The sequence below is a fragment of the Mastigoproctus giganteus genome, chromosome 10 (genome assembly GCF_048544385.1).
Source record: "Mastigoproctus giganteus isolate SK-2022 chromosome 10, ASM4854438v1, whole genome shotgun sequence".
NCBI lineage: Eukaryota > Metazoa > Arthropoda > Arachnida > Uropygi > Thelyphonidae > Mastigoproctus > Mastigoproctus giganteus.
In genome coordinates, this window is record NC_143584.1 from 208,690,028 (window position 1) to 208,709,688 (window position 19,661).

The 19,661-nt window shown below is 36.2% G+C and overlaps 1 protein-coding gene across 1 annotated transcript in view; it reads left to right on the plus strand.

The window, feature by feature from the left end:
- Positions 1–13,941, plus strand: part of mRpS30 (mitochondrial ribosomal protein S30) — a 44,183-nt gene extending 30,242 nt beyond the window's left edge. The window contains exon 5 of the mRNA XM_090383246.1: positions 13,217–13,941. Within this exon, the coding sequence (XP_090239372.1) occupies positions 13,217–13,677 (461 nt within the window). The 3' untranslated portion in view covers positions 13,678–13,941. The remainder of the gene's footprint in view (positions 1–13,216) is intronic.
- The last annotated feature ends 5,720 nt before the right edge of the window (positions 13,942–19,661 follow it).

Sequence of the window (19,661 nt, forward strand, 5' to 3'; positions counted from 1 at the left end):
TGTGCTACCCTTATTGTAACTGCATCTTGGGACAAAAGGTTGAGGTAATTATGAAAAATATATTAAAAATTTAATAATTTTTATAAGTTGACTGGCAAGATATCCAACTGATCAGTTTAAATTTTTTTATGTGGTGATAATATTCCACAAGGGATAAAGGTATACAGTGAAACTTCTTCTAACGGACACCTCTCTTTAACGGACATCTCTCTACAACGGACGTTTTCAAATTCCCCAACTCTCCTCTATTGGTTTTAACATGTTTCAGCTTCTGTCTAGCGGACATTCTCTGTAACGGACGCGGACAGGCAATCTGCACTGTTTCGTTTAGATTAGCACTTAATTTGATCTCCCCATAATGGACAGCGGGCGAGCTCACGGCCCTTTGTCTAGGAACGTTTCTTCCATGTATTGCCTCAATCGTGTGTTTATTTTCTATTTCCGATTCTCTGAATCTTATCAAGGTTTACGTCGCGGTTCTAAACCCTTTTTCAAGAATTTTAAGGCACATGTAAAACTTCTGATGAATTCGGTGTGCGGGGGGGGGGGGTCGTTTGTCGGCCTTTCGTCTTTTGAGTTTCAGTTTTCAGTTTTGTTCAGTGTCATGGGAAGTGCAAAATGTCTTCTCTTAAACATTTAACTTTAAAAGATAAAGTCGAACTCATTAATGCGTATGATCGGCAAAAAAATAGTGCTCGCAATCTCGCTGCAAAATTCAAAATCAGGAAGACACAGGTAAGTGACATCCTAAAGAAAAAAAAATGAACTGCTCAAACAATTTTGGCAACACAGAAATGATCAGGTTCAAAAATCATTCCCGAAAACTGTTGGACTTCAAATTGACAATGTTACGTCTGAGTGGTTTTGTCGCGCGCGTGCTAAAAAAATTCCCATTTAATGGGCCTTTCCCATTATTAGGGAAAAGGCTTTGGAGGTTGCGAAATCTATGGGAGTAAATGAGTTCAAAGCTTCTGTGGGATGGCTAGACAAATTCAAAACTCAGCATAAAATTTCTTGGAAAACCTTAAGTGGTGAAGGTGTATCTGTTGATACTGGGGCTGTAACAGAGTGGACCGTCAAATTGGAAGGTTTATGTTGTGATTTTGAAGCTAAGGATATTTACAACTCTGACGAAACAGGGTTGTTTTTTAAAGCTCTTCCTGAAAAAACGAGTCTAAAAAACGAAAAGTGCCAGGGCGGAAAAATTTCTAAGGAACACTTGACTGTACTATTGTGTACAAATATGCTGGGAGACTTTGAATAACCTCTTGTTATAGGAAAACAACAAAATCCTCGTTGTTTCAAGGGCATAAAGTTGAATCTTTTGAATGTTGACTGGAAGTCTAATAAAAAAGCGTGGATGACACGAGATATCATGAGCGAATGGATAAGTCACTTTAACCAAAACATGATTCGTCAAAACAGAAAAATTATTCTTTTCATGGATAATGCTGCATCTCACCCGCACATTGAATTGTCCAACATTCAAATCGTTTTTCTGCCACCAAACATATCTGCAGAGTGGCAGCCCTTGGATCAAGGAATAATAAAAAATTTTAAACTTCACTACAGAAAACGTGTTTTAAGACATCTCATTGCAAACATGAACGATGTAACATGTGCGAGTGACCTTGCAAAGAAACTCAGCATCCTAGATGCGATTCAATGGATTTCCTCTTCAGTAAACACAATTAGAAAACACACTGTCGTGAACTGTTTTGTAAAGTCTGGCTTCTCAAATGCAAAAATTGAAGTTGTGAACAGCAACGTGGAGCACCAAGAAGAACAAGAACTTCAACATCTATTGATAATGTACAATACTTCCGCTACAAGTGACCCTGGCTACAAAGATGTAGACTCGAACCTCACTACAGAAGATGGTGCTCTAGATATCAATGACATTATCATCGATATTTTTCAAGAAGTTCCTCATGAGGATGAAGAAATGGAAGGAGGTCATTCTGTTGAAGAACATATTAATGATGAACCACCGATGAAAATAGAAGAAGCGCTCATTCAAATCAATCGTTTAAAAATGTTTTTCGCTACTGAAGGACTTTCGATGGTTTCTTCAATCCAAACAAATGTTGAAAACAAAATTATCAGCCGGAAGAAGGTGCAGAAGAAAATAAGTGATTACTGTTTGTATTTTTCTTAAGATAAAGTCATAATATGCATAGCACAATTGTATGTATATATTTTAATTTAATTTTACATTAAAACGTTTAACGATTTTTCTTTCTTTCTTTTTTTTTTTCTCCCTCAGACTTCTTGTTAGCGGACACTTCTCTGTAACGGACACATTCTCGTTCCCTATGGCTGTCTGTTAAAGGGAAGTTTCACTGTATCAGTCTTTATAACTAAATGAGGCAGCCTGTTTTGTGTATATACAGTCAAACCTCTCAAATCTGCCAATCTTGGAACCCTGCTAGATGTTGCAAGTTTTCAAATGTTGGGTAGTTATATTAGCATCATGAAAAAAGAAAACAAGTACTGCACATCTGTAGTGCAACTTTGTACATAGTTGTACAAGTGCATCCTTCATTACATGGAAGGATATATGTCTTCCAAGTCCTCTTCTGTTCTCAATGACATATTTGTGATTTGATCCAATAAAGCTAGTTCAGAAAAAAATATCTCTGTGCAGAATAAATTCAAGGAGAGCAGAAGAGGGTAGGGAGCATTTCAGGAATGCATTCATCTCACTTTGATAAGCTCCCATGATCTGTCAGTAACTCTGATCTGAAATGCATTTATTGTTGTAGTAATTCTGCTTGCTTAGAATGATCTGTTTCAGCAATTTCAAAGTACTAAATAAAGATCAAGGTTGAAATACTGTATGCACATGATGTTTTTATCATATGAATTAGCACAGTGAATGCTGCAAATGTGTTTTCTGTTTAGCTTTCTTTGGTTTCGATTTTGTTTTAGAAATAGACATGTATGCTTTAGTGAAAGTTTCAGTACTGTGCAGGATTGCACTGAACTTGAAAATTAAGGATACTGTCATATACAAATAGTTAGTCATTCAGGCTGTGGAAAAGGGTGACAAGAAGACATCTGTAATTGCTGCTGAATTTGAGATTTCCCCTAAAATAATCTTACAACTTATATAGCAAATAATGTTGTCTAGGTATAGATCAATCTGTATTCAAGAGTGATTTTTCTCAGTCAGAAAAAAGGAGATTCTTTTAAGCAGGACACTTATTCACAAGAAGGTTGAAAAATTTGCTAAAGATCTGGATGAAAGATTTAAGACAAATAGTGAGTGGCTAGTAAATTTCCATAAAAAAGATTAATATTGTGTTTTTTTAAACATTTGCCCAAAAAGGTAAAAATGTTAATGATGAGGTCTGCAATCATAGAAAGCTGCTAACCTTTTTGTACAAACTAAGAGTTGTTATTGAAGGTTTAAACCCAAATGAACGTCAGTGAACTAATGAGGCAAAAGACAGAAGGAAAATATATGGTATGATTGTAAATTATCAGGAGAAATAAGAGAAATAGGAGAAATTCTAAAGAATTACAGCCATATCAATGTATTCATTTTGGATTAGACCAGTGTTTTACAAGTGCTTGCCTGATAAAACACTAATATAATGGTAATTTTTGTCATGACTGTAAGTGCAGTAAAAAATATGTAACTTTAACTCTGCTTTTGGGTAACAACATGAATGGACAGAGAAACCACCTTCCCTGGCCGTTAGAAAATCTTTGAAGCCATGATGTTTTTCTGGCATAAAAACCCTCCCTGCACAATATGTTGCAAATTCTAAGGATTGGGTGAAACTGATTTTTTTTTTTTTCCCAAGATGGCTGCTGAAATTAGATTGCTTTGTGATAAAAAAATAAATAAATAAAATAATTTTGTTTATTGATAACTATAATCACATAACTCAACCTTATTGCAACATTAACTGCAATTTTAGTTAAATTCTGCTGCCAATACTCTATAAAAACTTTAGTTCTTGGACCGAGGAATTCATAATTTCAAGAAAATATATTGCAAGCAAGTAATACATGAGTGTATGCAGGACAGTGACAAATTCTGATGCAGAAGGTTAGGGGGATATAAATTTTCCAGGTGATAGTTGGAATGCTGTCATTTCTGTTTTGGGCATAACTGACACAGTCTTACTTGATAATTTCATAAATGTTGATAGTGATATTGAAAATATTCTTCTTTTTACCATTAATCAGAGTTGCTGTTCTAAATTTATCACTGTGTGTGTGTGCGTGCGTGCATGCGTGCTGTGGATTTGAATACCTTACACAGACTAGTAAAAAATACAATGAAAACTTGGTATTGATTCTACTTTTCCTTCTTTGAGTAATGTCCAAAACATACATCGTTTATATATATTTAGATTTCTGATGGAGTAATTGGGAGAGCTATGGAAATGTAATTGGTCTTAAATAAAACATTAAATGAAACCAGTGAAGCATATGCTGAAAATTTATGTTGATCTCAAGTCTCAAGTAATGCTCAGACATCCAAAAGGGTAACATTTTATGATGGTCACTTAGAAAATAATGCTTTCAAATTTTTTTCTTGGGTACCACTGCAGGTATTCCAGTTTACACTGCATGTTATGTACTTTGATTCTTGTAGTTATTTGCATTTATTGTTCCACATTTTCACCATCACTTTGTATGCATTTTCTTCACTAATGAATGAGAGCCTGCATCCCCCCTCTCATAAAAGTTGCTATCAACCTCCAAGAGGAACTTGAGGGTTACAGTCATAGCATCAACTGTGAAGTGTTTCCCCCATGAAGACCATCCTTTATAGGCCCAAACAGGTGAAATTTTGATGGCAAAAGGTCAGGACTATACATGAAAGAATAATGTACTTAAAATTTGTGATGGTCTTCCTTGCCAGTATTCTGGTATGGAGTCCGGCACTGTCGGGATGAAGGAGAAATTTTTCCTTTTTCTCTAGATTCACTCTTTCAATTCGTATCTTGAGCTTCATCAGAACATCAGCATAAGCCTACACCCTATGCTCCTTGTCATCAACCATTAGAATTCGTGAAACCATCTGGTACACAATTTTCTGTATCCCATCTTGTCCAGAATTGTTTTCAATGAAAAATTTATTCCCACTTTCAACACACATGCATATTTCAGATCTTAAAGCATCAGTTTATCCACTCGTTTTTAATTTCTGCTGCTGCTGCAGGCTAAGGACAGCCCAACATTGGCATGTCCTTTCAACCAGTATCACCTTGCATTCAGCTAATCCATCACCTAACTTTGCTTGTGTTGACTAGTCGTGTTACCATAAATATTCTTCAGATATTGGTGTTTCCACCAATATCTGAAGAACACTTATGAACAGTACTTGAATCGGAATGCAATGTTCTCTACATTCAGAAACCAATAACATTGCTACTTCATATGCATATCAGTGTTACCCTTTATTTCATAGAGTTTCATACTACAACCCTGCCACCTGTCATGTAGTGTTGAAACTTGCAGGATATTGGTAGAACATTTCATTTTTACCTGACACCATTACATTTTATATGCAACATCACACAAGCAGAGAAAAACATTTTAAGATATTTGGAGAGGCCTTCTTATATTCCTGTTGAGGCTGTTGAATTAGAATTGGTCCAGAAACCTCAGGGACCAATAGAATATATCCTAGAAATTTGGTATTGATCTGATTTTTCCTTTTCAAATAATGCCCAAACATCTGAAATGTACTTCCATTTATATATAAATATAACTTGAAATTTATATACAGGGTGTTTCAAAAATGATGGTCAATAATTTAAAGGTGAAAAGTACAAACTGAAATAAGCAAAAAAAGCCCCAGTGAACATCGGGCCGCAAATGAACCGTTTTCGAGATAATGCACATTTTCTGTTAAGATCCGCCACTGACTATGGGAGCACTAGTTTAGCAAAAAGCTGTGAATCCTTTGCTAAGGGTGGTTTTTATTAAACACAAGATAATACATTTTTAATTTTTGGTTTCAACACCACAGGATTTTATAGATGTTACATGTTACAGGATGTTCTTTCTAACACACTTTCCTCAACATCAGGTGTTATGCTTCTGAGCCTACTTGCTTGTACTCCATGTGCGAAGCACCCATGTTCTCTAAGGCGTTGATGTATCCTGATGAATGTGCTCCTGTTGGGCTGCCTTTGGCAGAGAAATGCTTCTTGGTACAAACGTGCAGCCTCAAGTGCACTGCATTGGCTTTACCATACATGAAGTGCATGTCTGCATACTCTTTGTTGCTGTAACCTCTTTCCATGTTGACTATCCTTTGACAAGTACTATTATGCCTGCTACATCTCAGAGCATTGAGAGAGAGAAAGGAAACGGAGAGAATGAGCATAACCTAACCTAAACAAACAAGTCAGTGGTGGATCCCAACTAGAAATGTGCAATATCTCAAAAACAATTCACTTAAGGACCCATGTTTACTAGGCTTTTTTTGCATATTGTAGTCTGTACAGTTTACTTTTAAATTATTGACCATCACTTTTGAAACACTCTGTATATATATATATATATATATATATATATATATAAAAAAAAAAAACTTTAAAATTTGTATTGGTCTAATTTTAGTAAAATTTGGAATGGTGTAGCAAGCCATTCTATAAAAAGACCCAAACTTAAAATTTCATAAAATCTGTCCACTGGGAGTGAAGTTGTTATGTGCAGACTTTTGAACAGATATTTTCTGTTAGCAGCAGATGTATTTACTTGTTATGCAGAAACAATACCTATTAAGACAACAAATAAACATGGTAGTCCCAGCTCACTTTGTGTTTATGATTTCCACACGTGAACCATCACAAACAATCTGAACAGACTGAATTTAATTTTTTTATTTCCAAAACATGAAATGTAACAAACTTGGGTTCAGAAAGTTTCCCTAGTATCTGGGCAAAGTACCTTAATCTTGGAAGCCTGCTCTCTCACAAGAATCTCAAGGCTGTTTGGATATCCTGTTACTTATTGGAATGGTTTTTTTCACAGTGCTAAAGGAGAAACACCACAATATACATCCAAGAATTGCCACACTACTCCTCTATTGAAAATTATAATAAGGAATTCATGATGCACTGACACACAAAAATATTCATACAAATATTTTTATTATATTGCGGATTATGTCATCTTTTATTCAGGTTTGGCTCAGTAAATTAGAATCTGTACAGAACAATTTTGTTAGATAGTTTTCATCAGATAGGTTCAAAAATGTTCAATGAATGTTCAATGAATACATTCATTGAACATCATCTGTGGAAATGAGATTTGCATGTCCAGTTGCAAATATAAAAACTTACCTGAGTCTTGATTTTCAGATACATAATTGTTAAATGGTTTGATTTTTGGACAGTAACTCAACTTGTGCATAGAAACCTATCTTGAAATTTACTGGAATTTGTAACCAACTTTTTGATACATACAAGTCAAAAAAGAAATCTTGAAATTCAATCTTGATTGTATAAGGTATATCGTACTACAGGGTATATTATAAATCTGGTAATACAGAATTTTATTTTCATATTTTTAGTTCTGGTTCAAATATGTGAATATTTTTTTTAGAAATAGAATTAAAAGGAGATAAGTACTTTTAAGTATTTACCTCTTTTAAGACAACAAATAAATATTTAGTAAATATTTTTTTAAAAAAATGTACTTAAAATGTTTCAGTGCTTATTTATGTATGATACAGATTAGAAAAAGGAAAATTTTTATGTATTTCTAAAATGATTAATAATTCGGTGATTGATCTGGTTTTGAAATCATCTTGCCCTGAAAGGAGTACTAAAAATGTTCTGTTTATACACTGGCATGACCACTGAGTCAGGAGAGTTTATAATTAATCAGTTTGACAGTGAATACAATTGATAACCATCTTTTGTAGTCATGTGGGCTTGAACGATGATCCACTGAAACGTATGTGCCTCTGCACTCTTTTAGCATTAGCATTAGTAGAGGCACATGATGCAAGAAAGCAAGCTTATCTTGTACATCAGCCAAAAAAAAACCTTCCCATTTCACTGATCCATTCATTCCAAATGTTTGTCTAGTTCTGCCTTGAATTTATTTAAGCTATCAACTTATATAACAACAGATGGAAGTTTGTTCCATCAATCAACTACCCGCTAGCTAAAGGCAAACTTCTGCACATCTATTCTACAACTGTCTTTCCTCAGTTTGAATCTGTAATCTGAGCAAGAGGAAGAATCTCAACAGCATTGAGCCTGCTCAGTCCATTCAAGGCCTTATACACCTCAATCAGATCGCCTCGCAGGTGCCTAGTCTCCAGAAGCTGCAATTTGCAGAACTTAAGCCTTTCTTCATAAGAGCAGCCCTTTGTTCCCTTCACCAGTCTTGTTGCCCTTCTCTGTACTTGTTCTAGCAATGCTACATCCTTCCTAAAATGAGCCATCCAGACCTGTATGAAGTACTCAAGGTGTGGCCTGACCATTGCCTTATGCAAGGGGATAATTACCTCCTTATCCCTGCTCACAAAATTTGTGTATATCATTGACAATATCCCATGACTCACTCTGGCAGCCAGTCTACATTGCTCAAGAAACTTCTTATCTGACTGCACAATTACCCCCATGTCTCTCATTCTTCACTACTCTGAGTGTAACCAGTGGCGGCTCGTGGCTCTGATGTATGGCGGTGCTGCTTCTTAAAGTTACATTAAACTGCCATGGTTATAAGACATGTAGACATACACTGTGCTGCCACTTTATTAGGTACACCTACCTAGTAGCGTGTTGAACCTCCTTTAGTCTTCAAAACAGCCTGAATCCATCTAGGCATGGATTGAACAAGATGCTGAAAACGTTCAGGAATGGAATACCATGAAGACATGTTTGTCAAGCAGTTCCTTGAGATTCGACGGAGGTGTAGGCCAACAGCGAACAGCCATTTCCAGCTCATCCCAAAGCTGTTCAATAGAATTGAGATCCATGGACTGAGTGGGCCACAGCAGCAAAGAAAAGTCATTGTCATGTTCCTGGAACCATTCCATAGTGATTCGGGCTTTGTGCACCGGCGCATTATCCTGCTGGAAGTAACCATCTGACTGAGGATAAACTGTCAACATGAACAGATGCACTTGGTTAGCAATGATGTATAGGTACGATGTGGCATTCAGATGTGAATCTATGGGTAACAATGGACCCAATATGTGCCAAGAAAACATCCCCCACACCATAAAACTGCCCCCACCAACTTGCACAGTAGTCATCAGACGTGACGAGTCCATGAATTCATGTTTTTTCACCAAATTCTGAGCCTTCCATCAACATGATGCACCACGAACTTCGACTTGTCAGACTAAGCAACTGTTTTCCAATCCATGATAGTCCAGTGCTGGTGTTGCTGTGCCCATAGGAGGTGTACTCTCTTGTTCTTCATTGATAACAAAGGTACGCGATGTGGCTGTCAGCTGTTGTAGCCCATTCGCGACAAAGTGCAACTAGTGATCCGTTGCGATATTTTGTTCTACACACCAAGGTAGCATTCTGATGTGTGTGTGGCATTGTGGCCCGCCTGTTTGCACAATTCTAGCCATCCTCCTCTGACTCTCTCATCAACAAGCTATTTTCTTCCACCAGAGTGCCATTAAGAGGATGTTTTCTGTTTGTTGCATCATTCTCAATACACCCTTGAAACTGTGGTGCGTGAAAAGTTCAGGAGAAATTCCATTTCAGAGATGCTTTGTCCAGCACATCTACTACCATGCCACGTTTGAAGTCTGTTAGATCACTCCTTTTCCCCAATCTTGCTGCGGTTTGTACGCTTAACTGATACTAGAAAGGTTGTTCTGCTGTATTTATATCCACAACTGTGGTCAAGTGACTTGCAATATTGTGGGACAAACCATTTGTGTGTACAGCAAGGGTGTACCTAATAAAGTGGCAGCACAGTGTAGATGGTAATAATAATATTAATAAGTAAGTTAAAAATACTACAAAACATTAACTGGACACTTACCATTAAGAGAATTGGATAATCTCGAAATTCATTTAAAAATAAAATCCATTCTTCAATTTTTATTTGTTGAAAATAGATTAATAACTTTTTCATTCAAGTTTGGTGCACTGTTCAAATCGCCACTCTTCGCTCCACAGTTCTTTTGACTTGTTTTATCAGCTCCAAAAAATGCTTATTGGCAACCTGCCAATTAAGCATTGCTTCAACCACTGGTGCCTAAATGTGGAACTGCGTAGTGCACAGTTCCACCTACTGTTAAACTTCAAAGTTGAAAACGATCTCGTGTTTATATTTGTTTATTATTGAAACGATTATTGGAAATTGAGAATGAGTATACTATATGTGGGACATGTTAATAAAAATATTCATTGTGTTGCATTTTTCTTCACAAAATTTCATATAACACAGTTGACTGTATATTTAGATTTAAAAAGCTGGGGGTGCTGCAGTTCTGCAGTGCCTACCAACGAGCCACCCCTGAGTGTAACACCACCCAGTTGGTACATTTCTCTGGGGTTACTGCTACCCATATGCAGCACTTTGCATTTGTCAATGTTAAACTTCAGTTGCCACTTCTCAGCCCATCTGCCCAACTTTTCCAGATTCTGTTGCAGTAGCATACTGTCATTACTGCAAACTATCATCTGCAAATTTTGACATTAAGCTTGATATACCTTCATCAATATTATTGATAAATATACAAAACAACAGTAGGCCCAACACCGAACCCTGTGGGACTCCTAATAACATTAGTCCACGAAGAGCAGCATCCATTGATTACCACTTTGTCTTCTCCCACTCAACCACCTTTTTATCCATTGTAGCTTACCCTTAATATCATACCGCTCCAATTGGTACAGTAATCTTCCATGCACAACAGTGTCAAAAGCTTTCCTGTAATCCAAGTATATGATATCAAAATTATTTTTTGCATCCAGTTCCTTTGTATCCAATCAAATTTGTCAGACAAGACTTTCCCTTAACAAACCCATGCTGCGTCTGAATTACTGCTGCAGTCTTGGATGGATGATCCTGCAATACATCTTTAACAGTGACTCCATTATTTTACCAGGAACAGAAGTTAAACTAACTGGTGTGTAATTACAGTAAACCTCAATATATGCGTTTTCGATCAATGCGAATTTCGATTAACATGGTCACAAACATTAATACCATTCCTCTACATATGTCCTCTAAAATTTTGAATAGTGCAGCCAATTATGAAACAAAAAATTTTAAACAATGCAAAAAAAAGATGCCTGAAAATTTGACGCTGTTATTGAAGAAATTAGCATCATTGGAAAGGATCTTGGCTTTGAAGATGATTCCCCTAATATCAAAGAATTCCTGGATTGACATTCACAGCCACTCACTGACCCGGATCTTATAGAATTGCAGAAATGGCATGCCTACGACGAGAAAGAAGAAATTGCAGCTGAAGGAGAGGAGTGTGTCTCTAAAGAAATTTCATTAAAGTAACTCGAGCAGATGTTTCGAAATTTGGAAACTGTTAAACAACAAATTATGGATCTAGATTTGAATGTGGACAGAAGAATGCTAGTTTGCCGAACCCTAGAAATGGAATTAGCTGCTATCTTAAATTTCATGAATAGAAAAAGGCTACAACTATTCAAACGACGCTTGAAAAATATTTTCTGGAAAGTAGCATATCCATTTTGTAGCTCATTTCTTTAATAAACATTTTTTAGCTTACTTGCTTTTCATTATTCTTTATAATTCTATCTATCTACACAGTTAAAACGTATTTTAAAGGCCTAAATTAAGTTTTCTGACGAATGGTCCAAAACATCATGGATGAATTAGAATTTTTTCCATTGGTTTTTAACTTCGATATATGCGGTTTCGAGATATACAGTACACTCGTTACACAAATTAACTGCATATATATTTTTTGTTTACCTGTACTCGTGTCACTCTTAGATCCCTCTTTGTGAATTGGGGATACATTTGCACATCTCCAGTCTGTGGGGACTTTCATATTAGTGTTTCTTAACTAACAGCATAACCCCTCCTCCCTTCCTATCCTGTCTATCCTTTCTGTACTCCCCAAATTCCAGTTCTGCATCCCTTATATCTGAGTGACACCATGTCTCTGATGTCTCAACAATATCCGCCTTGGATGTCTTAACCGGCACTTCAAATTCATAAAATTTGAATTGACATATATGTAAGTATAGATGCACCTGTTCTTACTCTTAGTTACCCTAAAGCCCATGTATTTACTTGTTTCACAACTCCCAGCAGTTCCTGAAATGGCACCTCCGTAGCCAGGTGGGCAGGAGCAGCAGTGTGTAGCACATGCTTCTTGATTAGACCTGGGTTTGAGCCCGTGCCCACCAAATACGGAGGATGCGGAAAGGTCAGGGAATGACCACCACATATCCCCGGAGCAATATGACCTTAGTTGCTAATGCTCCTAAAAAATCAAACAACAACAACATATCCCCGGAGCAATATGGCTTTAGTTGCTAATGCTCCTAAAAACCAAATAACAAACAAACAAACAGTTCCTGAAATCCCCAGCAACTTGCTTTCCAGGCTGCTGCTCATTCCAATAGAAGCAGCGCAAGAATCACTTCCACCTCTGCCTGCGGCTACTGTTAATCTATTAGTCTGTGAATTTCCCCTGAGCTAGCAGTTTTCTGACCCACCTAACATTGCCTCGATAGCATCAGCAAATATTCTTGGACCTTGTGCTTGACCACTCAGCTACATTTGGCCGTTAGCCTGAAATCGTCTGTGAAGAGATTATAGAATGGTAGTTAGCTACTGGCTAACTACCATTGATAGTTGTAGTGAACTGATGCATTAAACTGAACCCTCCCCTCAGCCAAAGATGGAGCCTGAATATGTTGAGAGACCAACAAACTTAAGCCCCTTTCCCCGAGTGTTGGTGGAGTGGCCTCAATTTGAACTGGTAAAATTAACAAAAGCGCCGCTAAAATAAACTTTTGTGCTTGGGATGACCTCAAGAGGTGTGTCATTGTAATAATTAAAATATACCTGAGAATTTACAAGTTCATTGTGCTGAAAATCTCATTACACAAAATGATTTATAAATGAAATTTATGTAATAACAGCCTTTTTTGTAGTGAAATGCCTTTATTTATTATAATTTACCTTGGATAATCAGGATGACTGAAGTCTGAAAATTTTAATTATTTTAATTATGTATATTTAACTTGATTTCATTTATTTACAGGTTTCACTCCCTTCCATGAGCTGACTTATCCTCTCGTGACACAAACTGTGATTTCTGATGGACAGACATGGTCATTTTTTGCATATCAACTAAATACCATCTGTTTGCATGGTGATGTGGATAATCATGATATTTGCAATCTTTGTTGGACATCTGGTCGGATGCAACTTTTTGAAAATTTTGAAAATGGGGAATTTGTAGGGTGGAATGATGATGTGTTCAAGACATTTATTCGATTTCTTCTCCATGTTCCCCAGTTGCAAGATGGAATAGAGTTGAAGCCTTATCTTGGAATTGACACTAGAACAGAGGAGGAAAAGAAGCAGACCCTCGTAGAACTTAAGCATCGTTACAGAAATCATCCAGATCAAAGAGACTTTTTAAATGAGATCCCATTGTGGCAGCGTATTTATAAAATACATCCCCTTGCTCCAATTTCTCCACTTGTTAAACTTCAGTGAACAGTTAAAAAATACATATAATGTTTATCATTATTCATTTCCATGAACTTTGTAAAATAAACTTGCATTGAACTTTGAATGGACTTTTGTCAGGTTAGCTAATGATGTGCAATTGGCTGCCATTTGCATCATGGGAACGAGTGCATTGGAAGTCAAGAGGATAAATTCATTTATGGTTCTGTATCAAATTAACTGGCTTCAATGTTGAATTCAATCAATTAATTTAGTGCAGGAGAAGTCTTCAGCATGCTTATTTTATGTCCAGACACTATGACTTTGCATGCATACTAAGGTAACTTTACAGTTATTGTGTGAGGGCATTATTTTTTATTTTAGCACATTAACTGTGCCATGAATAAACAGTTAGTACCTTCCATAACAGGCCTGCCATTATTGACTGACATATGAAAGTAAACAAAATAGATTACATATTTTCTAAGGGACACTTAGAAAAGTTATCCATATGATGATTTTCTGCCTACATTGAAAATAACATCATAGAATCTTGAATATGCTAATGTTAATTTTGTATTTATGGTTTCTGTTCAAAATAATGCTATAAAAACCTTTAAGAAATTTTTTAGTAAACTAACATGCCTACTGTTGCAGGTAATATGAATGAAGAGTACAGGGCATTCACTAAATTCTTCAGCAAAGAAAAGTCTCCAGAAAAATTTGTTGTTGTTATTTGGTTTTTATGATCATTAGCAACTAAGGCCATATTGCTCTGGGGGATATGCAGTTGTCATTCCCTGACCTTTCCGCATCCTCTGTATTTGGTGGTCATGGGCTCGAACCCCGGTCTAATCAAGAAGCGTGTGCTACGCACTGCTGCTCTTACCCACCTGGCTACAGAGGCGCCAGAAAATTTTTTGACAAACTGATATAGCCAAGATGCACCTTCGTCATATTAAATTATAGAACAAGCAGTTCAAATGGGAAGGAATTCATTAGATGGTGACTTGAAGATAAGACCTGCAATTTTGGCAGCACATCCAGAAATTGATGAAACAAAATGATTTGATCATGATGAAAGAATCGACTAAATGTTGCACCCAGCCTGTGAAAGTGACTTACCAGAACCAAGTGAACTAAAGTTCACTAAAGTTTACATACATTACCAAGTGAACTAAAGTTCACTTGGTAATGTATGTAAACCTTTCACATTCCAAGGGACACTTAGAAAAGTTATCTATATGATAGTTTTTTGCATTGAAAATAACATCATAGAATCTTGAATGTCATTTTGCCAAGGTGTATAACAGTTTCAAGGGAAAATATTAACATTTTTAAAAGACTCATATCTAATTTTTAGTTCAGTGATTGACTGGGATTTTGACACATTATTGGGAGTCAAAAACTAAGCAGAAATACCGGGAGTTTTACATCCCCAAAAAAGTTTATTAGAAATTTGATATTTTTCTGGGATTCATAAGAAATTCTCCTTGAATGCATTACCCCCCAAGACTAGTCTCTGCATTACCCCCCAAGACTAGTTTAAGCTTCTGTATAAACACATTGTGTGTTTCGTGTTTCTTTAAAGAGGAAATTTTTGTGTAATGTTCTGTTGTACAATGAGCTGATTCACAAGTCACGTGTAACAATTTCTATGGAGTGTCGATTATAAGTTTTACCTCAGCCATCCTATAACTATATCGGTTTCCTATATTGTCACTTGACTAAAGTGAAATGAAAGAAGGCTTTAAATCGATTTTCTGGGAAAATTTATAACAATAAATTACCGAATCCGAATTGGATAGATCAGTTACTAGACTATAAGCAATATACACTACTGTATATTACCAAAAGTAACTGGATTCCTCATGTTTTTTTTATTTTTTTTTTCAGTAATAATGTTGGATTAAAGTTATTAGTGAAAAAAAAAAAAAAACATTTCAAGTACCTTTTATCAAAACAAAATTTAATAATATACCAGCCCAACTTTGATCTTAATTACACATATATCCTTAGTGTACTCTGAAACCAGTTCTCATGATGGGAAAGCAGTATTTTGGTAATGTTTTCTCCAACATAGAAGTCAGCTCAGCTACCTATTGTGGGTGTGTGCTGGCCTGGTTCGAAGCTGATGTTTCAGTATATTCCAAAGAAGGTAAGAGCTCTTTGCAGGCCCATGTCTTCAAACTAAGTCACTACAAGATGTAGAATATGACAATGAATTGTCATGCTGAAACAAAAAAGTGCTTTCCATATAATGCTGCCACAGTGCAGGAAGAACAGTATTGTTCAGAATTGTACTTTGCCATGAGGTATTTGTTGTTCCATGAACAGGGACCAATGGTCCCCAACCACTAGAAACAAGCCCATGTGATGCTAATGTCTCAACCAAACCAGTATGTTGCTGAAAACCAGTTGCAGCAACATACTCTGGTAAATAACATTCTCCGGGCACCTGGTAGACTTAAGCATTACCCATCACGGAAAACCATCCACTGTGATTCTTCACTTAAGTTTTTTTAATGTTCCAAGGAACCAACTATAATGGATTTTGTACTAGGCAAGTTGACAATGTGGGTATACCTTCCGCTTGCACTGTGTGAGATGAGGACATACTCACTATTAGGTAGGAGGTGATAATGTTTTGATTGTACAGTATACATATGGGTGTGTGTGCGTGTGTATTTATTTTTAATGTAGTACGTTTTATTCTATAACTTTACAGAAAAGTTTGGTTGCATTGAAAATTAATTTTATATTCAAATTTTTTAATTTAAAAAAATTTCATTTCATAATACAATCTTTAATATTTAAAATAACTAAATGCAACAAGACATAATATGTTACCATTTCAAAGCTATTGGCCTATCATCGGTGGGTGGGCAGGTACCCTGGTATTGCAGACATGATGACCCAGTTGTGAAGATAATCACACAATATGAGAGATGCCAAAAGGTTTATATAGTATAAACCTTTTGGCATCATTATATAGTTTATATAGTAATATGAGATGAGGAAATGATGCCTCCCACACTACTATCGTAGTTTTTTCTTAAAGAGTTATCTATGGTGTATCTATATAGATATTATATAATATATAATTTATTATATAGATATAAAACTCTTACTCTTAACATATGTCTTGTTGCATTTAGTTATTTTAAATATTACTATATAAATCTTTTGGCATCTCTCATATTGTGTGATTATCTTCACAACTGGGTCATCATGTCTGCAATACCAGGGTACCCACCCAATACTGTCCACCCACTTATGATAGGCCAATAGCTTTGAAATGGTGCCATCTGGGTGGTGGTGGTGCCCACCGAGAATAAGTAACAGTAGTCTTTTCTATTAGTGAAGCGTTACTTATTCAAAGTAGTGCAATACCATGGAAACTCGTGAAGGATGAGCACAATATCAGATACAGAGGAAATGTCTCCCACACTACTATCATATTTTTTTCTTAAGAGTTATCTATGTATCCACACCGATATTATATAGATATAATACAATCAATAGGCAAACAGTCATGCACTGGTATAGTCCAAGCAGATTTTGAAAAAAATGACTTGTGCCAGTATCATGTGACCACTGTTTACAATGGGGAATGTAACAACTGCTGAGTTAAATCCTTTTAACTTGAAATATTCATATAATAATAGCCTTATGTTACAGATATAAAATTAAAAGTGTTTTAGTTACAGCAGTGTCAATTATTTTCTCTTGTGCAGTCAACTTGATGGAAATATCTAAAGAGACTGCTATCACTCTAGTACAGTGCTCAAACTATCTGTTGTGAAGGACCAGTTTATTTTATTTCCAATCTGTCGCAGACTGTTGTGGTCCTATTGCTCATGACTTATATTCTGGGATTTGCCATATGCAACTCACCACGTGAGTGAGTTCAACACCACCTGAACTGGTCTATACCCTGTATAACGGGACAATCCATGGATGTTGCAGCAATGTCAAATTGCAATAAACATTTCTAGACACTTACTCTCGATTTCTGTACTTATCTCGTCACGGACCGGTAAAAAACAGTTTGCAGACCAGCACCAGTCTGGGAACCACACTTTTGAGTGGCACTGCTCTGGTATACAGAGATGAAAATCTCCAGTTAAAAACCATATTTTGTAACTTTTGATTTCGGGTGCCAAAATGTTTACTTCAGCACAGAAAAGAATGCTGAGTCATTAACAATCTATCCACGTTAACAAAAAGGATGTAGAAAAAAAGCAAGCAATATAATTTTTTCAATTTTGTTTTGGCAGAGAGAACTTAAATGTAATGCAATTCTAGAAAACAACTGACCAGATATCCAAGAAATTGTATTTTCTGACAAGAGGTTTAACAAGCAGCCTAATTTTTAAAAATGAGATTTTATGAAAAGATATAAGATGCAAATTACCAAAAATAGTTGACTTCAGAAAGGAAGTTGGCTCTTTTGCTTATCAATCTACTATGTATTCTAAATTAATTAAAGGTTTCGTGTATGATGGGTAATTCAACTGACCAAATTGCAGAGACAAAGAATGAGACAAAAAGTATCAGACAAAAATATGAATTATTGACAAAATAAATCTTGGTAAAGGAGTCAGAAATAACATTTTTAATTGGGACGGTTCTTGGTGAGTTTTAGGCACATCAGCAAAACTTAGCCCATCTGTGTGTTCACTTGCTGGTTTGCATGTTGTGCAGCCTGAAAAAATGGAATAACTTAGGGGCTGAGATTCCATTGACAGATCAGCTAACTACATCTCTTGTTGAAACCTTTAGAAATTCCTCTGGTCTGACTGCACTTGAAGACTTCGTAATGAGTAATAAATGACAAAACCCATATACTATCATTGAGGACAAATGAGAGTTTCAATTCAAGATTATCCTAAGAATTGGTTAATTATTATGACAAAGTCATAATAGCTGGATGCAAGAAACAATTTTAATATCATTTACTTTCTCTTTGGTAAAGCTTTTGATACTACTCCCAGTGAAAGTTTTTTATAAATTAGAATTAATTGGTAAGGTCCTTCGTTGGATTAGATGCTATGTAAAGATAGAGGATGGGGCAATTGTAAATGGATTCTTTAGGGTGAACCAATGTAGCAAGTGGAGTCTGTAAGGAATCAGTTTTGGGACTACTCTTTGTTTCTAATCTTGGTTAATGACATTGATGATGGAAGGCAGTGGTGTCATCCAAGTTTGCTGATGACTTTAAAGGTAGGAAAGGTGACTACGATTAGAATCAGGAAAGATTGGTTGCATGTACAATCTGAATAGGCAACTGAAACTTTTAAATGAAAGGTTTTATATCTGAGAAATAGGAATCCAGGGCTTACTTATGAGCTGAAGGGAGGAGTTAAAAGTGATTCAGGATGAAAAAGATATAGGGGGTATGGTTCAATCAAATATGAAATTTAGCATTAGTATAAACAAGCATTGGGAAAGCACTTGGTGTCTGGTTTGTGAATTATAGTCCCTTTGCAAATAGGGAGAAGGATGACATTGTTGCCCTGTATAAGTGGTTTTTGAAAAAAAAGTGAGTTACGGTTAAATTTGAAAGTGTCTACAATTCTGCCCAGACACGATAGGAGGGAGTATATGGTGAGAGCCTTGTCAGTCAATTCGGCCCTGGAGAGATTGTGCAAGGCTCGTGGGGAAGAATTTTTGTCAGCGTGGTCTGTGCTTGCTAACAGGAGAGACTGCTTCTATAGGGATGAGATACACTTAAATAGAAAGGGCGCAAGAATATTTTCTGATGCGAGGAAGTTTTAGGTGGGTCAGAAAACTGCTATGTTGAGGGGGATTCACAGCCTAAAAGATTTAACAGTAGCCACAGGCAGAGGTGAAAGTGATTCTTGCACTGCTTCTATTGTAATGAGCAGCAGCCTAGAGAGAAAGTTGCTGAGGATTTCAGGAACTGCTGGGAGTCATGAAACAAGTAAATACATGGGCTGTGTTACAGTAACTAAGAGTAAGAATGTTCACAGGCCAGCTGTGAACATAAATAAAAATGTATTTATTTA